Source organism: Syngnathus leptorhynchus, chromosome 2 (genome assembly GCF_054491065.1).
Source record: "Syngnathus leptorhynchus isolate UIUO chromosome 2, UIUO_Slep, whole genome shotgun sequence".
Classification (NCBI taxonomy): domain Eukaryota; kingdom Metazoa; phylum Chordata; class Actinopteri; order Syngnathiformes; family Syngnathidae; genus Syngnathus; species Syngnathus leptorhynchus.
In genome coordinates, this window is record NC_141196.1 from 5,225,521 (window position 1) to 5,247,943 (window position 22,423).

General features: G+C 48.4%; 5 protein-coding genes across 8 annotated transcripts; 3 read left to right on the plus strand and 2 right to left on the minus strand.

The window, feature by feature from the left end:
- Positions 1-199: 199 nt before the first annotated feature.
- On the minus strand, positions 200-4,780 carry tnk1 (tyrosine kinase, non-receptor, 1). The gene is made up of 13 exons (XM_085933869.1): positions 4,500-4,780; positions 3,468-3,677; positions 3,256-3,326; positions 3,012-3,176; positions 2,722-2,874; positions 2,368-2,645; positions 2,107-2,233; positions 1,800-2,041; positions 1,507-1,728; positions 1,362-1,423; positions 868-1,286; positions 609-704; positions 200-483 (listed from the first exon to the last, which is right to left on the minus strand). Exons 2-13 carry the CDS (start codon positions 3,622-3,624, stop codon positions 307-309), a joined length of 2,169 nt encoding a protein of 722 aa, XP_085789995.1. The 5' UTR covers positions 3,625-3,677; positions 4,500-4,780; the 3' UTR covers positions 200-306.
- Positions 4,781-6,381: 1,601 nt separating this feature from the next.
- trmt44 (tRNA methyltransferase 44 homolog) lies at positions 6,382-9,816 on the plus strand. Its single transcript, XM_085934022.1, has 11 exons — positions 6,382-6,961; positions 7,281-7,398; positions 7,569-7,788; positions 7,874-7,942; positions 8,021-8,128; positions 8,255-8,326; positions 8,424-8,530; positions 8,609-8,792; positions 8,887-9,163; positions 9,270-9,386; positions 9,510-9,816. The coding sequence occupies exons 1-11, from the start codon at positions 6,619-6,621 to the stop codon at positions 9,743-9,745; spliced, it is 1,851 nt and encodes a 616-aa protein (XP_085790148.1). The 5' UTR covers positions 6,382-6,618; the 3' UTR covers positions 9,746-9,816.
- Positions 9,817-10,207: 391 nt separating this feature from the next.
- Positions 10,208-15,302, plus strand: LOC147060328 (F-box/WD repeat-containing protein 7-like). Its single transcript, XM_085934163.1, has 13 exons — positions 10,208-10,390; positions 11,303-11,385; positions 11,466-11,601; positions 11,981-12,115; positions 12,196-12,319; positions 12,389-12,504; positions 12,565-12,678; positions 12,757-12,938; positions 13,013-13,238; positions 13,574-13,640; positions 13,731-13,874; positions 13,937-14,086; positions 14,205-15,302. The coding sequence occupies exons 1-13, from the start codon at positions 10,352-10,354 to the stop codon at positions 14,384-14,386; spliced, it is 1,698 nt and encodes a 565-aa protein (XP_085790289.1). The 5' UTR covers positions 10,208-10,351; the 3' UTR covers positions 14,387-15,302.
- A 115-nt stretch (positions 15,303-15,417) lies between these two features.
- On the minus strand, positions 15,418-16,792 carry anapc10 (anaphase promoting complex subunit 10). 3 transcript variants are annotated; one of them, XM_085934428.1, is made up of 5 exons: positions 16,618-16,792; positions 16,394-16,516; positions 16,057-16,147; positions 15,871-15,988; positions 15,418-15,754 (listed from the first exon to the last, which is right to left on the minus strand). In XM_085934428.1, the coding sequence occupies exons 2-5, from the start codon at positions 16,506-16,508 to the stop codon at positions 15,521-15,523; spliced, it is 558 nt and encodes a 185-aa protein (XP_085790554.1). In that variant the 5' UTR covers positions 16,509-16,516; positions 16,618-16,792; the 3' UTR covers positions 15,418-15,520. The 3 variants fall into 3 exon arrangements, with proteins under 3 accessions (XP_085790554.1, XP_085790545.1, XP_085790535.1); XM_085934419.1 differs by having other exon boundaries at positions 15,418-15,751; positions 15,871-15,991; XM_085934409.1 differs by having other exon boundaries at positions 15,871-15,991; positions 16,618-16,791.
- On the plus strand, positions 16,348-22,271 carry tox4b (TOX high mobility group box family member 4 b). 2 transcript variants are annotated; one of them, XM_085933950.1, is made up of 9 exons: positions 16,348-16,569; positions 17,058-17,617; positions 18,679-18,747; positions 18,819-19,103; positions 19,178-19,438; positions 19,570-19,893; positions 19,978-20,649; positions 21,042-21,196; positions 21,283-22,271. In XM_085933950.1, the coding sequence occupies exons 2-9, from the start codon at positions 17,612-17,614 to the stop codon at positions 21,338-21,340; spliced, it is 1,830 nt and encodes a 609-aa protein (XP_085790076.1). In that variant the 5' UTR covers positions 16,348-16,569; positions 17,058-17,611; the 3' UTR covers positions 21,341-22,271. The 2 variants fall into 2 exon arrangements, with proteins under 2 accessions (XP_085790076.1, XP_085790066.1); XM_085933940.1 differs by lacking the exons at positions 16,348-16,569; positions 17,058-17,617 and adding an exon at positions 17,628-18,577.
- The last annotated feature ends 152 nt before the right edge of the window (positions 22,272-22,423 follow it).

Consider the following 22,423-nt stretch of genomic DNA (forward strand, 5'->3'; position numbering starts at 1 on the left):
AGCCCAAATGGGATCCCCTTCCCACTCCATAATAAGGAATGCTATATGCTAGCATCAATTTACCAGTAGTTGTACTTGAGAGAAAAAAAAAAGTTAAATATCAAACACACATTTGAGTTAAAAAAAAAAAAAAAAAGAATCCCACATAAATGTCAAACTTTTTTAAATGAAAATGTTAGCCAAATAAACAAGATGCTAGAACGTCTCAAAATCAATTTATTCAACAGAACAATATAAACAGCCCAGGAAATATACGTATTTTTAAAAAAGTGTAAATAGTGTCTTTTGAAAAGTGACATTGCAGTTTTACAGCCGTCGCTCGCCGCTAAGCGCCGCCCGCTCCCTTTCGGCCGAAGCGGACCGGTCGTCGCGCGACCAGCGGATGAGGTAGCGGCTGGCCAGCTGCAGGTTCCACTGGTACCTGGTCAGGATCCGCAGGCAGTCCTCTCGAGAGCACAGACTCAGCGAGTAGAGCTGTTCCAACTAAGGACACTCCAAAGTATTAGTGCAAAGGTATTGACAAAACAAATGAGAAAATAAAGTCGGAATCTTCGCAGAATTAAAAAAAAAAAAAAAAAGTCTTCTGAGAATAAGGTTTGATTTCTCGCCTTAAGTTGCTGCTCAGCTCGCAGTGGGTTCCAGTCGTTGCGTTGAAGAGCCCCGTGAGCCTCCTCGATGGTCACCCCGTGCACCGCCTCCATCACCTGGAAGAGTGAGAAGAGACGATCGTCTTAATTTTACAGGAAATTACATCAACGTTATCTTGTGCGATTTTTCGATTTATATTTGAGCAACAAATGTTGGGAGAAAATATTGCACACTACACTTGTAATCTTGTGGGATTAATTACGGGTAGGACAAAAATACCTGCGAGATGAGCGTGTCTCTGGTGTAGAGCACAGGAGACGGCTTCTCCCTTTCACGAAGCCGCTCTCTCCCGTCCCCGTATTCATCCAGTTGAGGGGTGGAACGTGCCAGCTGGGACATTTTAGCCAGGTTGGCGCCCCCTACTGAAGGAGGTGGAGGCGGCGGTGGCGGCAGCCAGTGGGAGCCCGAGTTCTGATGCACTGTGGGCCTCCTCTGAGGTTTCCAGTTGGAGCGCTTGAGGTTGGGCGGCGGCGGTCGGGGAGGCGGCGGGACGCTGGCCTCGCTGAAACGCCGGGGGTCCTGCTGGACCACCACGCTGCGGGCCAACATCGATGGAGCTCCCGCTTTCCCCGAGGGGGGCGGCGGAGGCGCTTGCGACTGCCACCCGCTCAACACTGACTCCAGGCTTCGGGAAATACCTGCGGGACATACGACACCAATGAAGATTCTTGGTCGGGCCTTTTCCTGGATCGGAGAGAATTATCTGACAGTACCTGACATTTTGAGCAGATTGGATGTCTCCTTCTCCCTGGGTTGCTTCCAGCTGCTACTGCCTCTGGACACATCACACAAGTATGAGTAGGTAAGCCCCGCCCCCCCCCCCCCAGCCGTGTATCGTATTATATTGCAGCGACTGACTCGTCCAGGTTGTCGGGCGATCCCCAACTACGAGACACGTGGACATCCCCGTGCGCCGCGTGATGCAAGCTACCCTTCAGCGGGTGTGAGATGAAAGCGGTGGTGGGGTTGACTCCACTGGGAGGGACTAGTGCCGGAGCCGGGGGCACGATGACGCTCGGAGGGAACCAGCCCACGTTGAGCGTCCTCTGGTTCTGGCCACGCCACTCGCTGAGCTCCAGGCTAGATGGTAGGTGGACATCGGATCAGCTCGGTTCGTTTTCGGACACATTTTTTATTTTCCCGTGCGTTACCCATGCTCGACGACGGTAACGAGATCCCCAGTTGCCAGCGCCAGCTTCCTGGCTTCGGAGAACTCCCGGCCGGCCTGGACTTCCATGGGTTTGGCCTCGGTCACCATTGCGATGAGGCGGGCGAAATCGGGCCGCTCGGCCGGCTCGCACGCCCAACACTTCCTCATGATGGCGTACAACTCTTGAGGGGAGTCAGGTGGCTTCTCCAGCCGTTCGCCCTCTCGCTCCACGCGCCACAGGATCTGCAAAACAAAAGCTCAGCTCAGCTCAGCTCAGCCCAGCCGGCCAACGTGACCCGCCCATTTACCTGTCTTCCCGACAGACCGAACCACGGCTCCTCGCAATACGTGAACATCTCCCACAGGGTAACTCCGAACATCCACACGTCGGACGCATGTGAGAAGGAACCAACGCGGAGGCTCTCCGGAGCACACCTGGCGGGCGCAAAAAATGTGTGAATAGGGAAAAACGACGACCGTAGTCAATCGCTGCTTAACTTCACTGCCATTGACGGCTATAGGCGTCATATCCATTTGACACGGGCGATTGAGTTAGTTTGGGCGCTCACCACGCGAAGGGGATCCGCCGATGCGCCGACATGACGTAGTGGTCGACGTCATGGCTCAGGCCCCTCATCAGGCCGAAATCGCAGATTTTCACCATCTCCCTAGACGCCAGCAGAACGTTGCGGGCCGCCAGGTCCCTGTGGATGAAGCGCCGCGTCTCCAGGTAGTCCATGCCCGAAGCGATCTGGCAGGCGAAGAGCCACAAGCGCGCCAGCGGGTACTCGAATTGCCGTGAGCGCAGCGTGTCGTACAGCGAGCCCAGCGGAGCCAGCTCGGTCACCTGCAAGGGGGGGCAGAGCGGCAGGTTCGTTAGCACCGAGAAGGCGGCGGGCGTTAGCGGCGGGGTTTCCACTCACCATTTTCAGGGGCTGCGTGAGCACCACGCCGTAAAGTCGTATGATGTGTGGGTGGTCCAGCGACTGCATGCAGGTGACTTCTTGCAAAAAGTCCGTCAAGGTGTCCGCCTGGCGGGACAAGCTGCTCCGCAGAGATTTCACCGCCACGGGTATCTGCGGCAAACCAAAACAAAGGGACATTTTCTTCATTTTGCAGTATCGTTTTAGAAAGTTTTTTTTTTTTTTTTTTTATCCAAAGCCCGTCAAAACATCAAAACCCCAACCTCCACGTTTGCATTTGTTTGTCTTACAACTTTTCCGGTGGCCGTGTGCCACTCGCCCTTCTTGACCACACCGAAGGAGCCGGAGCCCAACCTCTCCCCGAGAACCAGCTCGCTATCCTGGATGAGGCTGGGGAGGGCCCGGCTGGCGCTTTCCACGTTGGGCTCGCTCTCTGGACCGCGACCGCTCGGCCCCTGCGTGTGCAAAACATCACGGTGGCTCAGGTGCGTCATGAATGCAGTTGTGTTGTTGTTTTTTTCCACGTCGTCATACCTTAGGCACCCACGAGCGCCAGCTTCGGGATGTCTTGTAACGTTTTAGTGCGTCCCATAATCTTCTTTGTGCTTCAGAAAAAAAAAAAGTGCGATGTCAAGTATAGAATCAGCCGATGGAAAATGAAAACCAAGTACATGCGCTTGATTCAGATGTATTAGGACGTTTTTATCCCAGTTTGGAAATTTCGCAATGGCGCATATGAGGCTCACCGGGTTTGCTGATGCCGACGTGCTCCAGGTCGGCCTCCTTGACGTAGGCAAAATGTTCGATGCGCGTGATGTTAAGGCCGTCGCGGACGCGCAGGTAGAACTTCTCCAGCTGCACGTCAGCCAGGAGTTGATACAACCATTGTGTGTCCTGCTCCATCGGCGGGCGCTCAGAGCGCAAGCAGGCAGCGGGCGGGTAATACTGAAGATTTTCTGCAAAAGTTTCACTGAGATTTTAGCAGTCGACAAATAACTTTGTGGCTCATGTTAAATGTATTTAACAGTTTGCCTTTGACTACCCTGAGTTGTCAGCATGTGGAGGAGGACAAATGAACAGGAACTAGCCAAGTTAGTCCTTGTGATGCTAACGTTTATGTGCACAGTGATGAATCTTTAACCGGCTCAGCTACTGAAAACACACTTGACTCCTTGTGATCACACTCCGTAACGGCAACACAATGATCAATTGGTATTCATCCATGGTACCTGATTTTGGGTGCACCATCGAGCAGGGGTCCTACCATACGACAAACGAGCAATAGCGCTCACATCGATGGACATTTTATTACGTCTTTTTAAAGGCCAGGTCATGGCCAGGTTGATCATTGATGAAGTTGAAATAAAAGTAGTTAAAGTGTGTAGGGTTAAAGATTGACATTTCTTATTTGCTTTCATTTCATTCTTAGAATAATAAACAACAAATATAAACACCTAAATTGGTGCACAAAAATTTACTGGACTCTTAATAATGCTGAAAACCTTATTTAGTCTTGCAAAAGTGTAAATTCCACAGGTTCGAATCCAGAGCCTCAGAATTGTAAGGCAGACAAGCTAAACACTTCCAATTGAATTATATATTGTAAAGACGAGTCATTTCACACGACAAATATATTCCATATATGAACTATTATCGATAATAAAACGTCACTCTATCGGAGTAGATACAGTGGTGTGTTAATAAGTTATTCATTACAAATGAAAGATATGCAATATATATTTCCAATGTGTCATGCGTGCTTTCTGTTTGAAACTTACATACAGTAAGCGACGAATGTTGTTGACAGGTCGTCGTCACCCCCCCAAACACACCTTTACTCCAGACGGCATGTCTCCGTCCACCCCACAAATCTTTTGAAAAGTCTTCAAAAAAGCGCCACAGATTCCAGAATTCTCTCTTGTCTTTCACAAAGAGAAAAAGTCCAAAGTCACTTTTAGCTAGTTCGGTTTCAATTCGGAGTGAGTCAACAAAAAGTCAGTGAGACTCCAGGAACGTACCTGTCTTTCTTTTTTTTTTTTTTTCATTTCCGGGATATGTTACACCTTTTTCCGCCCATGCCTCACCTGAATCGAAGTGACATTTGAAACAAAACAAAATGAATAAATTTATTTTTTTAAGTATCTAAAATAAACCTAGTACTTATTTGAAAGTATAACAGCCGGGGTGGGCTTTGTGCTCGACGTGTTAAAAGTGTAAAGTCCTTCATAAAAATATTTTTATATAAAGACCAAAAAAAATGTAGTAACGCTTTTTTATTTCTATTAAATATCGTTCATCGTAGCTACATTTAATATATTACAACATGATACTACTCAAATTGGTTTTATATTTTCCCCAATATTAAAACAAATTAAAATATAGATGATCAAAATATACAACGAGAACCTGCATATAAATAATAAAAAGCCTTTACAAAATAAGCAATTCAATATTTGGTCAATTTGACCTTTTTAGTTCATCTGATTTTATAATGACTGTTTAGTATTACAGCAGTATATTTCATGTAAGATATCCTAAACAATTTAATTAATTGACCAAATATAATTACGAATATAATTACAAATGCCAAACCTACACCAGATAGTATTTAATCAGGATAATATAGCCAACTATGATCATGTTTTCTAAAAGTATAAAATGTTAGTTTTGTGATGGCTACATAAGTAGTTTCCAGTTTTGAAAAGATGTTCTCCAGGTGTTGTATGTGTTTTTCAAGGGTTTCTCCCAGCTTATAGCGGCGGCTGCTAAGCAGGTTCAACAGGATTTTTTTGCAGCTTCTGACGTGTTGGTACGCAGCAATCCAATCTTCTCTGAACTTTGCACTTCCTGCCACAGTCCTCCACATCGGGCTGGATGATTTGTTGCTTTTCAGAGTGGAAAAGAGCAATGATAAACATTTACGATAGGGGAGGGAAGCCTACAGTCCCTGGCCCTAAAATCATTCTGAAGAGACTTTTAGAAGAATGTAGGCCCATGGACTGTATTGCGCAACCCTGTTATTCCCAGTAATGGATGATCAGTTTCTGGGGTAGGGTGGGGGAGTTTAGTTTCAGCTAACACTTCCAGTGTGAGAATTGTTTTTAATTTCTCATTTCACGAGTGGGTGACTGACTTGACTAACTTTTTTCCCATCACCGGCCATTATGTTTCTTACTATATATGTCATGAGTATTTCACAACAAATGTAACTGATGTTTCCCTTTCTTCTAAAATTGTTCAACGATTTTAATCTCGTGGTACGTGATGACACACTGATAATGGGTTAGTCACCTGAAAGTTGTTAGTCACTTAAATGTTGGACATAGGCTGAGATCAACCGGAATCAAATTCCTTATTTGGCATGCACAAACTTGGCCAATTAAGCTGAGTCTGAGTCTTCATTTCTATCCATCCATCCATCCATCCATCCATCCATCCATCCATCCATCCAATTCTGAATTATTTATTATTTTACAAATCGTGTGTTGTTATTTTTGTAAAACACACAACAGAACATATTTAAAAACAATGTTTTGAAAACGTGAAAAAGGGACGTTGCATGTATTTTTTTGCTCGTGCACATCTCAAAGACCAATAAATAGCGCCCTCTTGTGGTACCAGAATGGTATGTCCCCAGTGAATGCCATTTATTCAAACCCGCCCTCTTTCGTCGTCACGTGTGAAGACGCCATCACAGAGAAAATTATTCGGCTCCACAAATAGACATATTCCTCTGTTGGGGAAACTTATTTCAATTTGACTCCTATTATATTTTTAGCACAAAGTAAGATTCTGTGATTTAATCAATGCTTCGACATCGGTGTTTGTCAAAATCGTGAAGCGGTCGTTTGTAATGAGAAAAACAAAACCGGAAGTAATCGCGCTGCTCATGGACGCATGTGGCTGGAGCGTCTCTTATGCTCAACTATGCCCAAACAATTTGAGGTCAGATTTCCGGCGGAATGTGAAAGCCTTCCCGATGGCTTCTGGTCAGCTGTGGACGTCTGGATAAAGAAACCTCACGTTGTCAACAAGCGCCTGTGCGGCGTTCAGGAGAGTACGGACGGAGATGAAGAAGAAGAAGCAGCGCTGCGGTTGTTGCCGCAAGATGTTGTGACTTGGCTCAGTAGCAGCTGCAGCGACAACACACATCCAACATGTCTATCCTCTCACATCAGGACGTTTATCCCTAAAGTCAACACATATGGGACACGCAAGCAGAAAGAGGTTGTTGTTAAAGGTAAAAGCTGGAAGCAAAAGCCAAACTTCTTGATTTCTTCTAACTGTCTTGCTTTGTCGTAGTTTTTCTTGTGTTATTGTTTTCCCTCCTTGCTTTTTTTTTTTTTTTTGCTTCAACTTGGAGTCTTGGTTTCTGGATTTGGTTTTTTTTTTGTGTTGTCATTTTCTTGTTGACTTATTGTCTTCCAGTTGACTTGTTGTATTGACTTCTTGCCTGGTTGATTTTGTTATTGTTGTCGTCACTGTCATCTTATTTCGTTGCGTTCTTGTAATTGCATTTTTTTATATATCTTGTTGACATCTATTATCTTTTGTTGTAGACTTGGACGGACAGCAAGTGACGTTTGTTCCCTTTGAGGAAGCCGAAGCCGGCCGGGTGTCTTGGAAGAAGGACAACATTTACAGCATCAAGCTTTGTGCGGTGGACTCCGGCCAGTGGTGATTGAGTGGCCATCGGGCATCTATTATAGGCAGGAGGCCTTTATATAGGCTTTAGTACTGTCAATTTATATCACATTATTTAATTCTCTATTTTGTTAATATTCTAGAAGTACTCGTCACACGTATTATGACTTTAAATCGACAAATTGGGGCTTGATGAATGTCAGGGCGTTGGAGCTGCACGTGCGGACGGCGGAGACGTGGTTCTCGGACGGCGTGGCTTACCCCAATCTGGCCTGGCTGGCGAGCGACCTGCTGCCCAAGCTTCAGCGCTGGGCCGTCGCGTCCAAGAGCAGCCTTTTCCCCAACACCTTGTCGCTGCTGCCCGTCGAGAAGTACAGCATGGTCTACCAAAGGCTCAAGGAAAAGTACAAGGCCTTGGTCAAGGTAGGTTTCAAACAATGTAAGAAAGTCCGAAAAAGGAGGAGAGAAAAAAAATGGTCACGTTTCTGCCATGGTTTGGTATCGTTAGGTATGGCCCGAGGTGACGGATCCAGAGAAGTTTGTTTACGAAGACGTCGCCATCGCCACGTATCTACTGGTGGGTGCGTCGTTTCATTTCCACTGATGGGACTTGAACTCGATTCTATTTAATCGATCCGCGCTGGCGTCGCCGCAGGTGCTTTGGTCCGAGGAGCGAGCGGAACTCGACGTGGACGCCCGCCAGTCCTTCGTGGACCTGGGCTGCGGAAATGGACTACTTGTGCACATCCTCGCTAACGAAGGGGTAGAATTAGGATTTCAATTACGATACATTTTCGGTCCTATAACTGACTTAATCTCGTCAAATAATGTGTTCTTTATAACATTGCGACTGTACTATCATTGGTTGCTTTTTTTTTTTTTTTCGCAGCACCCGGGAAAGGGCATTGATGTTCGTAAGCGAAAGATCTGGGACATGTATGGCACCGACACTGTGCTACAGGTGAGCAAGAAGAAGGCCACTTTGCCATATTATTGATCGTTTTAGTTTAGCTGTGCAAAACTTTTCTTTTTCTTTTGTTTCTTGTCTGCGTTTTCAGGAGGAAGCCATCACTCCCGGCGAGGACTTCTTGTTCCCGGAGACGGACTGGTTGATCGGGAATCACTCGGACGAGCTGACGCCATGGATCCCCATCATGGCGGCCAGGTGAGGCGTTATGTTCTGCTTTAGCTAAGAGGGAGGGGCTTTAGGATGAAACTTTGATGGCGTTTGTGTGCTTTGCAGGTCGTCTTACACGTGCCGCTATTTTGTCCTCCCTTGTTGCTTTTTCGACTTCTTCGGAAAGTACCGGCGGCGGGACAGCCAAAAGTCTCAGTACAAGGAATACATTGACTTTGTTGACGAAGTGAGCCGAGTTAGCGGCTTCCAAACGTTCCGGGACTGCCTCAGGATTCCCTCCACCAAACGAGTATGCTTTTTTTTTTTTTTATACCTGGACTGAAAATCAAGTTGGAAAAAAAAGTTTAGTGTTTTTTTTTTTTTCCAATTTGTTGTTGTTCCAGGTGTGCCTGCTAGGAAAAAGACGGACGTACAAGGCTAGTGAGGAAGCTCAAGCGGAAGATCAACGAGCCGGTTACATCCGGAGCCACCACGCCGCTCCCGAAAGCGACTTTGTCCCCGTCTGGGGATCAGGCTTCCGGCCTCGAGAGCGGACGGAAACGGTGCGCAACTGCATGGCGCTCTCTCGTGACCTGGTGGACGGCGTCGTGCTCCGCGTGGCCCAAGCCCTGCTGGGAATGTCTGACGAGCGACGACCCTCCGACGACTGGAAGCGAGGAGGTACACAAACCTCCTCAAATCCTCGTATGCCTTTTGACGTGAAAATGCGGCTTTGTTGTAACTTTTTCTCATCGGACGTCTTTAACTTTCTCCAATTTACTTTTAGGCAGCTTGTGTGTGGGCGAGGTGGCGGCGCTGTTGGAACAGGACACACTCAAGCAGCTCAAGAACGAATGCGGAGGCCTGCAGACCCTTCTGAAGAACAACCATCAAGTTTTTCAAGGTATACAAGGCACCTTTTTGGCTAGTAAGGCCAATTGTTTTATTTATTCATTAGAAAATTTGTTCTTGTGTCGCCCGATTTCATTTTGGCTGTTGGTAAAAAGGCTTTTTTCATTTCTTTCAGTGGAAGGGGGAAAGGTGAGCATCCGAGACTGGCGGGACGGGACGCCCCGGAGGACACATGGCAAGAGAAAGGCCGAGGTCTCCTCCAACGCACTTAAAACCCGCCGGTGCTGGTTTGACCGTCACCACCCTCAGGGATGCCCCCTACTGGCCGAAGAGTGCACCTTTGCGCACGGGCTCGAGGAGCTGCGAAAGTCCACCAGACCTGTGAAGAACAAGACAAATAAGAATCTTTGAGTTTTGCGCCTTCAACTGACTGTTGGGAATGTTACCACCAAATGTTTTTTAAGAAAATACACTGTTAAAAATGATGACTTTTCATTGTTTGTGAGTTTTTCTTGCAAAATGAACACTCACTCTCTATTGGCCTACGATACCATAATTTGTCTTCATGGCGTTATTGATGTGAATTTCTGACTTTTTCTCATGATACTTCAACTTAATTTTGGTCATGTTATTCTAATAAAACAGCAACCTTTTTTTACTTGATGAAAAGTCAGTTTTACAAAGAAAACACATGCAAAAATGAAGTTATGATTTCACCAGATCACAGTGGTATGGAAAAAAAAAACTAAACTCAATAACGAATTAATTTTTTAGCAGTGGGAGACATTTTTTTCCAACTCCAATGAAAAGCAGTCTCTGTACCGGCAAACATTGCCCCCTATTGGATAAAAGGCACAATTGCAATCACATAACGCAGGATGGAATAGACGGGAGCGCGACGATGCAGCCAACTTGAGCGGCGTCGTGAACGCGCACGCGAGACGAGACGACCCCTCTCGCGCTGCGGGGGCTTCTTCCTTCCTTCCTCCTTCCTTGGCAGCTTTCGAACTCGCGACCATGGGCTTCTATGGGACCTTGAAGCTCATCTTCTACAAGGTGAGCCGGCGAATGGCAAACATTTCCCTACCAAGCTAAGTGTGCGCGCGCTTTGTCGATGACGAGGCGCTTTGTGATGCGCGTGCGCGTGGCCCACTGCGGCTCGGTGGATGAGGAGAGTGCTCGTGATGAGAACCGCAAGAACGACGATGACAAATATAACTCGAATGACATATTTGGTATTGATTGCTCTCGTCTGAAATACTCTGCATTGGGGAGATCGTCCGCTCCCATAGGAGGGCATGTCTGGGCATCCACCGTTTGAATTACTGGCACTGAACTTATTTATTCCAACATTTAACTTGCATTCAGTACCAAATCAATTTTCAACATGCAGCTACATATTTATTTGGCTTGCTGCAAAATGTCACTTCCGGGTTGCTCGGAGAAGCCAGGCCAAAGCAGCCGATGGAGCACCTTGATTGGCTGGCCTTGATTGCTGACTGCAGGCTCAGCTGGCTTAGAGACTCGGAAGTGACGTTTTGCAGCTGAATTTCAAATTGGCTTTTTAAAGATTTTGATGGCAGCACATTTTAGTGCGACGCCACAAATATAGTTCCAGAAACTACATTCTTAGTCATTCATGATTGTGGACTCTCCCCAATAATTTCTGAGATTTTCACTGAGTATCTCGGAGTGATCATTGAAAATGATCAAGGATTTCACACAATTGGAAAACAGGTAAATATGCAATTTTCCAAGAAACCGCCACCATTGTTTAAATCTGTGTTCCATCACTGTTGAGTGGTGATTTATTTTTAGAAGCGTCCCGTGGGTTACTCATGTGGCCCCTTGAGAGCTCTCTGGTGCCCACTTGAACTATATTTGTGACCACCTCATAATTTAAAAGATTCCCTATATAATATGAGTAAGAAATTCTGAACGATCATTGTATTTCTATCCTCTGTTTAGGTGAAGAGGAAACTGGATTACGGTCCTGACGGTCGGCCGTTTTCCTCAGGAAAGAAGCATTGCAGAGGCGACGCTTACTTCAGGTACGCTGGGATGCCGTAGCGCTCCAGATGCTCATGGACTGCTTTCCTTTCATGCTTCCTTGCTTTCTTGCGGCTCGTAGTCCTCCGGGCGCGGTTCAGAGCCCGCCCACCACATTCGGGGAACTCCGGCTGGCCAACGGGCATTCGGCTCAGCGGCGGCGCGTCACCTCGGGCCCTCCTCCTCGTGGCCTGCAAGACTGGCTTCACACCTTTCAGGCATTGCCCTTTTTCTTTGTTGTACGCATGTACGAGCATCCCGCCTGTTCCGTTCGTCATATTCGGGAGTGATAATGCCAACGTCAAAGTTTTGTTTGTTTGTATTTTTTAAATTTTGTTCTACCCATAATTGGAATTAGCTTCAAAAATACTGGTGGCGCTATAAAATTGACTGTTTCTTATTCAGCCATGAAGTGGACCAAGATTTATGTTCTGTGTCATCGGCATAATTTACGGAACAAAAATCTATATCAGAAATAAAAACTAATCTCAGGCCAATTAAATCAAATGGAATCCTTACCCACGGCCGGCCCGCGTGAAAATCAGTCCTAGTGTTGGGGGGTTTGTGTCAAGTACACAATTGTGTCCCAATGTGCAGGCGTGGAGTGGACCTGAGAGGCTACTGGTGCTGGATCACTTGATTGACGTGTGTGAAACGGGCCAGCTCAAGCACGTGATGCAGCTTATCCAACCGCACTTCCAGAGGGACTTCATTTCCCTGCTGCCCAAGGAGGTGCCATGGCCGACCTCACCGGTGCCCCCCCCCCCCCCCCTCATTTTTACACATGATACATACGCCTATGTGTGTCTCAGCTGGCTCTATACGTCTTGAACTTCCTGGCTCCCAAAGACCTACTACGGGCTGCACAGACCTGCAGGTACTGGCGGATCCTGGCCGAGGATAACCTGCTATGGAGGGAGAAGTGTCACGAGGAAGGTGAGCGACCCCCCCCCCCCCCCCGAGCGTGTATTTGGGAAACAAACCGTCTGACTATCCCGTGGGTAGGTGTGTCCGAGTGCACGTCGCCTCGCCGCCGAGAATGCGTCACGTGGAAGTCCAAGTACATACGACAACACCGCATCGACACCAACTGGAGGAAGGGGGACGAGCGCCAGCCCAAGGTACGCGCGTGCCCGGGCCAAGCTAGTAAACGTGGACTGAGTGCTCGCGTGTGCCAGCAGGTGCTGAAAGGTCACGACGACCATGTGATCACATGTCTCCAGTTCAGCGGCGACCTCATCGTCAGCGGCTCTGACGACAACACGCTCAAAGTGTGGTCCGCCATCACTGGCAAGGTGGGAGTGCGTGCTGTATATCTATCGCAGGGGGTGCACACTTACGCAACCACACGGTGTCTACTGTGTTGCGGTCAGTGTTTGCGTACGCTGACGGGCCACACGGGAGGCGTGTGGTGCAGTCAGATGACGGCCGCCACGGTGATCAGCGGTTCCACCGACCGCACGCTGCGCGTGTGGAACGCCCACAACGGCGAGTGCGTCCACGTGCTGAACGGGCACACGTCCACCGTGCGCTGCATGCATCTCCACGGCAACCGGTAACAACACGCTCTCTGTATTTGCGTTTTTCGACAACGGATAGAGCGGAGGCTTTTTCGTGCGCGCCTTTCAGGGTGGTGTCGGGATCCCGAGATACGACGGTGCGCGTGTGGGATGTCTCGAGCGGTCGCTGCGAGCACGTGCTGACTGGCCACGTGGCGGCCGTGCGCTGCGTCCAGTACGACGGCCGCCGCGTCGTGTCGGGGGGCTACGACTACATGGTGAAGGTGTGGGACCCCCAAACGGAGGCATGTCTTCACACACTGCAGGGACACACCAACCGAGTGTATTCACTTCAGGTACGCACGCACACGCTCAAGGCTTTGCTGTCCGCAACTTATTTTACAATCGTTGATTGTGATGTCATTTGGAAATGCAGACACATTTGATGAATAACTTACTTTAAAATCAGAAGTCTAGGAAAAGAGTTGTTCTGAAGATTTTTAATCACAAATGAAAATGTGATATTTTGGGGTATGTGAGCAAGAATCGTGGAAGTCGATGCAGAAGATTTGCTGGCCATATAAAATAATGTTCCATATTGGAATTGGTATCGCTGAGTGAAATTGCGGAATTTTTATTCAGTTTGTCCTCACTTTGAAAGTGCTGATCCACAGATGTTTGCTTTGTGCAGTTTGACGGCGTTTTTGTGGTGAGCGGATCGCTCGACACGTCCATCCGAGTGTGGGACGTGGAAACAGGTGGGACGTTTGATGGGAGGAAGGTTCGGCGTGTAAAAAAATAAAATAAAACAGGGGTGTGATTTTCAGCACTTTTGTCTCTCCCCTCAGGCGGCTGCGTCCACACCCTGACGGGCCACCAGTCTCTAACCAGCGGGATGGAGTTGCGGGACCGCATACTGGTATCCGGCAACGCTGACTCCACCGTTCGCGTGTGGGACATCCGGACGGGACGCTGTCTGCACACCCTGCAAGGTGAGCCATCGGCGCCACGTCACGAGAACGCCTCACCGACCGTGCGTCGTTGTCGCCGCCAGGTCCCAACAAGCATCAATCGGCGGTGACGTGCCTGCAGTTCTGCCGAGGTCTGGTTCTGTCCAGCTCGGACGACGGTACGGTCAAACTTTGGGATCTCCGGACGGGCGCATGGCTACGCGACGTGGTGGCGCTGCAGAGCTGCGGATCCGGTAAGCGCCGCTTCCACACGACACAACCCTGACACCTGAGGAAATGGACCTGTGAATCTTAGAATGTAAGACGGGATGGTTACTTCTCTGGATGAACTCCAATACAATCGCTTTCCAGGTGGTGTGGTGTGGCGCATCAAGGCCTCCGACACCAGGCTGGTTTGCGCTGCCGGGAGCAGGATGGGCACCGAAGAGACCAAACTGCTGGTGCTGGACTTCGACCTGGACGAACACCAGACGGAGCAAAAAGGACCGGCCGAGTCGGACCAAGATTCCGACGCTGAGGATTCCGTTCATTAAAAACGGATTTGTCGCCGGGACCCGTACGCATGGAGATCCGAGTTTTGAGGACGCGGAACATTTCCGGCATCAGAAAGTGCTGATTTATCTATTGCTGCTATCCAATGGGCGAAGTTCACATCAGGCCGACTAGCCGTCCGGTCGCGGTACGAACGGTGGACATCCCCAGTGCACGCTTTGCCGAGATCGTTTCCCTCCTTGGCTACCGTCGATCGACGCTCTTGTTAACTTTTTCAGTGGCCAAAATGTTGTGCTGTCACGCGTGTCGTTTGGGGGTTTTTAATTGACTGTGAAGAATGAGAATGTGACTCCCAAATCAAAACGTTTTAACTGGAATGCTAAGAATTATTATTGTGAAGAACTCAAACCACCGCCTGCCCAAAACCGAAGCTTAACGCTTGCATCCACTAGATAGACGCGAGTGTCTGACTGATACAGATGCAACTAACGATGTAAACGATAATCGATTAATCTGTCAGTTAATTTTTGAGTAATTCAAGTCGATTTTTAAGAACGGATTATATCTTCATCCATCAATAAAAAATCAGGACATTGCAAATTGACAATTCAGAAAACATAAATGGAGGATACAAACGCTGGATTCGTCAATGGCATCCGTACAAAAATCGGCAAAAATGGTTTGAATCATTTTAAAAGCGAATGTTTGCAAAAAGTCTTATTTTGCTAAAAGACTTTTTGTTACTGGTGAGAGTTTGAAATTCCGAGCATTTGGACGATTTGAAGTGAATTGATATTAGTAAACAATTCAATTTGATGATTAATGGATTAAATTGGTGCATGTGTAGTATGAGAGCTCTTGTAAGAAAGTGTAAATCCATGAGAAAGCGTGTACATATTGTGCTTTTGCAAAACTAACCGTAACGGTCAAGATGTCAATAAAGACGACTTTTCGAAAGATGTGTGCGTGACACCATCATTTCAGTTGAATCGCTAAATAGCATAGCCATCCTTCAACTGAGCCATCTTAGTTACCATGGCAACATTTTGCCCATAAGTAGTGACACCAAAAACGAGGTTAAGAAGACATTTATTTGGGTATCGACAAAAGGGGCGCTGGTAAAAAAAAAAATACAAATTACAACATAAAAAAAACGCAAAAGGCGCGCCCGCCTATCACCTGATTGTTCGGTACATCATGAAGTCGACGGTGGTGCACGGTGGGAACTTGCCCACGGAGCTCTCCTGCACCGGCGTGTACACTTTGATCTGTCGCATGTGCGTGTCCCGGCCGTTCTGGTGGTTGGCCAGCACGGCGATCTGAATCATGAAGGTCCGGACGGGCTCGTTGCTCCGCTGGTTCAGAAGTGACACATGAATCCAGCCGCTGGGCTCCACCATCTCCAACTGCTGCACGGAACCAAGAAAAGCAAATGGATGACAACCACATCGGGTATGACTTCAATCATTTTTAACGTTTGACGTGCGAGTTTCTTTGAACTCAAAACAGGTATGGACTTTCTCACTCTGACTTCATGCAGGTCGTGGAAATTGTTCCCCACTCTGACGGAAATCTTGCTGGGCGTGTAGCTTTCATCCGACTTGTAATCAGCGTAGATGCACAACATCTTCACCGTCGTCCTCCTTCTGGATGCAACAATGAGACAATTAAACGGTGGCACACAAAAGGGGGCAGGCGCACAAGCACCTACCTAAACTGGATGTTGACCAGATGCGGTTGGGATCCGTCCGACTGCCAGTACGTCTCCAGGTTGTCGTCCCTCAGCTGGTCCACGCCGAATCCTAAGTGGCATAGCGTTCAGGTGGTGTCGACATTGATCTGTGTGAATGGCAAACTTTCCTATTTGCTTTGTTTATTTGCATTATTCTGTCTCTTTTGTACAGTTATTGATACAATGTAGGTAATTATTATTCTTTTGTTTATGTCATTAATTTCATAACAGACACGTTTTATTTTCCATAATCTTGTTGTTTCGTTTTAGCGGGAACCTCCTTGAATTCTACAAAGTTTAGCAGAAGGGTGCTGACCCGGTTTGCAGGAGGACAGTGACCACACCGCCTGTGAGCCGATTTCTCGGACGGTACCAGTCCGCTCTAGCTGCTTTGGGTCAGCTCCGGGGGGTGTCTTGCTCGGCGTCGCCATCGTCTGATCTGATGAAGGAACAAGAGACTGTGAACGGACTAGATTGGCGGCTTTGGACCTGGTAAGCAGAACCTGGCTGACGCACAATATTCGTGTTGTTAGTTTTTACCTTTGTCAAGGCCCTCTGTAGTCCGCACTCAAGATTTAAACGCAGGTTACGACGAGCCTCTGTCGCTTAGAAATAACATTTGGAAAAGTTCCGAAATTCTACTACGGTGATGCGAAATAACGCAGGAAATTGAAGACACTTCTGCGTTTTGCTTTTCTTCGAGTGAATCTACATTTGGCAAAATATACTGTTTTATGTGCATTACCGCCATCTTCCGGACTGGAGAGGAAATGAACTAAACGGTACTGTATCACACACAAATGAAACTCTGAATGCTATTTGTCCGACATAATGTATTTTTTTGTACATAAATGAGTAGTCATGTCCAAATGTATAAATGTACTTTACTTTTCACTGCCGCTTCCATTATCTATTATATTATTTCCCAGATTAATCTCATTTGCCACATTCAATATGGCGTTGATGTTTACGTTTATTAGAACCATCGCTCCTCCGCACCAAAAGGAGCCTGACGGGGTGGCTTGGGCATCTCGTTAAAATGCCGCCTGGATGCCTCCCTGCAAAGGTGTTCCAGGCACGTACCGCTGGAGGGGGTGCTTTGAGAAGACCCAGGAGCCAAGGAGAGACTCCCAGGTGACCCGGGAACACCTGGGAGCCCCGTGGAATAGCTGGACGAAATGGGTGGGGAGAGGGAAGGAAGGCTGTGCATCTCTGCTATAGTTGCTGTCTTCTCAACATAATCTCCGATAAGTGCAAGATAATGGATTGATGGGTTTTCATTTATTTCATTTTAGCAATTCGGCAAACCTATTTTGCCTTGTGTAGTGTCGTTCCGTTTTTAAATGTACTACCATGAGGTTAGGTCCACAAACGCCCCACTTGGACGTACTTACGTCACTTCCAATCGGACGTCATCCAATCCGGTAGGCGCCGCCGATGCCATGTTGTGATCGTTGAGGAAATCGATTGTGGCCGAAGTTCACTCGGCAAAGTGGATCCAAAACTCTACTAAGAGCACAATTTGACAAGGACCATGGAGGTAAGGGGGAGTTGACACCAAATGACGAAAAACAATCTCCACATTTGTCGGAATAAGTGATGACTGACGGTGATAATAAACAAACTAAAATAATGGCTGACTTAAACTCAACAGGCTTGGCGTAAATAATTTCATTTTAATTCACGCGTTTATTTGTGTTGTGGAGACTGTACGAACATCTCGGATTGAAGAAAGATTCACTTTGTTGGTATTTGTTGAGCGCGATGCAAAGTTTAGCGGATTTATCAGCGTAAAATCACACGCCAGTGGAACTCGGGTTGGCGCTTGACAGTATTGTTGCTTGGAAACAATAGTGACACACGCAATTAGCGCGGTGTTGTGAAGTAATCCCTGAGAGGGTGGCAAGCTTTTATTTTGAAAGAGTATATCCGTTCTGGCGTTTAGCGTACCTTGACTCCTCCTTCCCCATCGGTTGCTCGGGTTCCATTGAGCAGCCTGGGCCGTGCCAGACGTCTACGATTTGGGTCCGGCGCGACGGTCACGCTTCAAGTGGTTTGAACCGGCGGTGACATGCCCAGACCCTGGCCGGCGTTTGCCCGCTGATTGGGGAGCGAGGGTGTTTTCATATTGGCGGGGACAGACAAGCGGACGAGCGGCCGCCAAGTGAGCACCAATACCGCAGCCTTGCGTCAAATCCGGCTAAAAGCTAAACGGCCGTACGACGTGGAGAAGAACCACGTTAGGAGGGGTTATTTTGGGCGTCCACATGTTGGATTGCCGCCGCTGCTTTTGTTGGCTTTTGTCAATTGTGTCAGAAGCAGAGCGTGAGAGCGTTATTGTCATCATTGAGCAACGAGTCGCCGTTCCGTTTGTTTACGGGGGGGAGGCGTGATGGACCTGAATTTTTACTCCCATCTTACTGGCGGAAGCGGTCAGCACGATGGGGATCCAGGGTTCCTGGACCCGCAGTCCTTCAATGGATTTGACTCAGACAACAAGGTGACCCCGTTTGTTGAGTACAGGAAGGAGGCTGAAGTCTTTTGTCAGTCACATCATTTCAACTATGTTTCTATCTTTTGACAAACTCCTCAATGTTTCAGTACCCGGGTGGCAGTGACAACTACCTGACAATTTCCGGGTCAGGCCACCCCTTCCTGGCTCCGTCGGAGGTGAGTAAGCCTTCCTGTATGTTCCAGATGATCTAAATTTTACTATTGATGGATCTCATCCTACCTTCCAGACTTTTCACACTCCCAGTCTGGGCGATGAAGAGTTTGAGATCCCTCCCATCTCACTGGACCCGGATTCGTCCCTCACCGTTTCCGACGTGGTGTCTCATTTTGGAGAGCTGTCGGATGCCAGTCCCTCAAACAGCGTGGTGGTCCCTGGGAATGCCGTGGTGGAAGGCGACGACCCCTCTTTTGCCTCCACGTTTGTCCACCCTCCTTCCCAGGGTCTGGAGCACCTCAGTCTGGGAGTCATCAACCAGTCCGGAGGCGCCCTGCTTGGCTCGTCTTTGGGAATGGTGAGGGTGTTCCCGTTTAAGCTGCGATCCGTCCGACACTCGCAAACACGCTCTTCTCCTTCCCACGTGCCCAGGATTTGGGTCATCCCATCGGGTCGCAGTTTAGCAGCTCGTCTCCGGTCACCATCGACGTTCCGTTGGGAGACATGAGCCAAGGCCTGCTGGGCTCCAACCAGCTGACCACCATCGACCAGTCGGAGCTCAGCGCTCAGCTGGGTCTCGGCTTAGGGGCTGGGAATATTTTGCATCGCCCGCAGTCGCCGGAGCGCCCGCTGTCGGCCACGGCGTCACCCACCAGCTCGCTGCAGGATGACGACATGGACGACTTCCGGAGGGTGAGATTCGCGCTCCTCTTTCCTTTAAATTTCTTGTTAATTCTTGAGGAAAGTTTCAAGCTCGCAACTCTTTTTCATGCCGACTTTTCATGTGATGTGTGTGACACACCGTTTCTCTCCCTGCTCATCAGAGCATTCTGGTGGAGTCTCCCATATCTCAGAACTTCTGTCCCGGCGTCATCTCCCTGGACCCCGCTGTGGCCGAGGCACCGCCATCTAGCCTCGCCTCCGGCGCCTTGCCGCTCTCCGGCCGGAAGGGAGGGAGCGGCAGGGGCGGGAAGACGGGGAAGAAGAAGGAAGACCCTAACGAGCCACAAAAGCCCGTGCCGGCCTACGCTCTCTTCTTTAGGGACACTCAGGCGGCCATCAAAGGACAAAACCCCAAAGCTACCATAGGCGAAGTTTCAAAGATCGTGGCTTCCATGTGGGACAGCCTCGGGAAGGAACAGAAGCAGGTCATGTGCCTAATATGTCTGCAATGCTACTTTGACTTTGGAGTGACTTCACAGGTGGATAAATGGTTCTCTCCTTTCTTACAGGTTTATAAGAGGAAAAATGAGTTAGCCAAGAAGGATTACTTGAGAGCACTTGCAGAGTACAGGGCCAACCTCAACTGTCAGGTTCCCATCGAAGTGTTGGATTCGGCACCGTCGCCGCCTCCGGCCCCAGCCTCTTCTCGCCCTAGCAGGGCCCAGCAGTACAACCCCGAGGAGAACACCATCACCAACATCTGCACTTCCAATATCATCTTGGACCTGCCTCAGGTCACCACGCGCTCCCGCACGGGCGCCATTAGACCGCAACCACCGCCCGAATCCAACCCGCCCACTATCGCCAAGATCATCATCAAGCAGACGCAGCTGCCCTCGGGTGGTGTGTCCGTCACGGCCGTGTCCGCCTCGTCGCCCCGACAGCCGCCGCCGCTGCAGCAAATGCAGAGTACGCCGCCGCCGCCCAGATTGCAGCAGATGGTGCACGCCCAAGCGCCGCCGCCCCTGCAAGCCAAACCTCGGGGCGGGGGCGCCGTGGCTTCAGCCGCCCCTCCGCCGCTACAGATCAAGGTGGTTCCGTCGGTACGACAGCTGGACCCTGGCGCTCAACTCATTGTGCCATCGTCTTGTGAATCGTCGGATTCGGCCAAGGCGGCGGGACAGTCTGCCGCTGCTGCTGCCGTGACAAGAGGGGAGGAAGTGATGGAAGCGGAGGAAGGAGTAAGCACGTTTGATTTTGTAGTTTGACCCCTAGAGGGCGCTGCTGTCAACGTTAACCGGGCTTGGGCAAAGTGTCTTCTCCACAGTGTTGTATGAAGTCAGAAACAAATATTGTGATGTGGAGGGACATAGGTATGGAGCACTACACACAAATGAATATCCTGGTCGTGCTAAGTGCAGTGTAGAAAAAGCTTTTCTAGGTTGGGGCTCAAAATCCATCCATTTTCCATACCGCTTGTCCCCACAAAATGTCAACAGAAAAAGTGATTTTTTTTTTTGGGGATAACTCTGTATTTGCATTTATGTAATTTGAATACAACTACAATATGTTCCAGTTCCTCTGGAAAATGCATCGGCTAGGCCTAACGTTGCCATTGTCTCTTGCGTGTCAGATGGAGGTGGAGGTGAAAGTGGCCCCCGGGCCTGGCATCACGCCCACTGGCAGTCCAAACATTTGCGTGCGCACTGGTTGCACCAATCCAGCGGTGGACAGCAAAGACTGGGACAAAGAGTACTGCAGCAACGAGTGTGTCGCCACACACTGCAGGTGGCTGGCTGCTCCTTCCAACTTTGTTGTTTCTTTCAAAACGGCAGCTTTGATTGACATTTGCTTTCTCTGCTGCTCCTCGACAGGGATGTGTTCACGGCCTGGTGCGCCATCCGAGGACAGAACTCCACCACCGTCACCTAGCGGAGGAACCTTTGTAAGGAATCCATCCATCCATCCTATTTGTCGTCGTTGTTTTTAGCGCTTACCCTCTTCAGGGTCATGGGGAAGCTGGAGTTTTTAATCTCAGCTGATAATGACTGAAAGCTGGACTGAACCCTGAATTTTGTTGCCAGCCCATCACTGGCCACATAGACACAAACAACCATTTACACCTGCAGTCACAAAATCAGCCCACCCTCCCCACCCCACCCTCCAGTGAGAAAGTGAAGGCCAGGAGAGGCTCAGGTATCGGCACACATCTTTGATCCTGTTTCTGGAGTCAAGACGCTGCTGCCGGATGTTTCTTTATTCAGCTCTTTGTGACGATTCAATTGTGTGTTTGTGTTATATTGATGATTGAGGTGTGTGAGTGAAATATGAAAAGCCTGCTACCCTGTTAACATTTGGGCCGTGGCATAAGGTGGAACAAATGCACCCCATTCCATCACGCACAATTATTTTCTGTCTGTCGTCTGGATCGATGGATCAGGTTTGTCGATCTGTCGCGCTTGCAAGGTGACTGCATTAAAGGCAGCTTCTGACTTAGGGTGGGGGGGGGGGACTTTTGGTTTTAGTTTGAGGTTACAAGAGAAGGCTCAAGGTTTTTAGCGAGGTGGTTGCCATATGTACTAGCCGCCTTCAGGACAAAGCAACACTTGAGAACTGGTGCTAAAATTCAAGAAACAAAAAAAAAAAGAACTGTCCTCTCGCTTGGATTATCGTTGTTATTAACTGTCATGCATATTTTGTGTCGTGTGGAACAGCTGAGGTGTCAAGAAAAATACACCAATTTTGTTGATGCTACTGAAAATGAATTTAAGAGTTTTTTTTAAAAAGGAATATGAAATATCATTGAGCGCTTGTGTGCTGAGAAATTCACCTGGAAGGGCAAATAAAATATTTTATGTTTTAATATAGTTGGTGTTTTGATGGCTTTGAGGGCTCACAAATCTGAAATTGTCACAATTTTGTATCTCAATATTATCTAAAAAAAAATAAAAATAAAAACTTTTTTGTAAATGTCAATCAACAATCAAAAATGTATGTATATAAAAATGTAGGAGA

Bases quoted from the DNA above. Each gene is read 5' to 3' on its own strand.
- trmt44 (XM_085934022.1), top strand. From the start codon at position 6,619: ATGTGGCTGGAGCGTCTCTTATGCTCAACTATGCCCAAACAATTTGAG. The intron at 8,129-8,254 runs GTAGAATTAGGA...TTTTTTTCGCAG, and splicing joins ACATCCTCGCTAACGAAGGG to CACCCGGGAAAGGGCATTGA. The intron at 8,327-8,423 runs GTGAGCAAGAAG...CTGCGTTTTCAG, and splicing joins GCACCGACACTGTGCTACAG to GAGGAAGCCATCACTCCCGG.
- LOC147060328 (XM_085934163.1), top strand. From the start codon at position 10,352: ATGGGCTTCTATGGGACCTTGAAGCTCATCTTCTACAAG. The intron at 10,391-11,302 runs GTGAGCCGGCGA...TCCTCTGTTTAG, and splicing joins TGAAGCTCATCTTCTACAAG to GTGAAGAGGAAACTGGATTA. The intron at 13,239-13,573 runs GTACGCACGCAC...TGCTTTGTGCAG, and splicing joins ACCGAGTGTATTCACTTCAG to TTTGACGGCGTTTTTGTGGT.
- anapc10 (XM_085934409.1), bottom strand. From the start codon at position 16,508: ATGGCGACGCCGAGCAAGACACCCCCCGGAGCTGACCCAAAGCAGCTA. The intron at 16,148-16,393 runs GTCAGCACCCTT...TATGCCACTTAG, and splicing joins ACTGTCCTCCTGCAAACCGG to GATTCGGCGTGGACCAGCTG. The intron at 15,992-16,056 runs GTAGGTGCTTGT...TGTTGCATCCAG, and splicing joins CTGGTCAACATCCAGTTTAG to AAGGAGGACGACGGTGAAGA.
- tox4b (XM_085933940.1), top strand. From the start codon at position 18,470: ATGGACCTGAATTTTTACTCCCATCTTACTGGCGGAAGCGGTCAGCAC. The intron at 19,439-19,569 runs GTGAGATTCGCG...CCTGCTCATCAG, and splicing joins ACATGGACGACTTCCGGAGG to AGCATTCTGGTGGAGTCTCC. The intron at 20,650-21,041 runs GTAAGCACGTTT...CTTGCGTGTCAG, and splicing joins TGATGGAAGCGGAGGAAGGA to ATGGAGGTGGAGGTGAAAGT.
- tnk1 (XM_085933869.1), bottom strand. From the start codon at position 3,624: ATGGAGCAGGACACACAATGGTTGTATCAACTCCTGGCTGACGTGCAG. The intron at 1,287-1,361 runs GTACTGTCAGAT...TATGTCCCGCAG, and splicing joins CAATCTGCTCAAAATGTCAG to GTATTTCCCGAAGCCTGGAG. The intron at 484-608 runs GCGAGAAATCAA...GAGTGTCCTTAG, and splicing joins GAGCTGAGCAGCAACTTAAG to TTGGAACAGCTCTACTCGCT.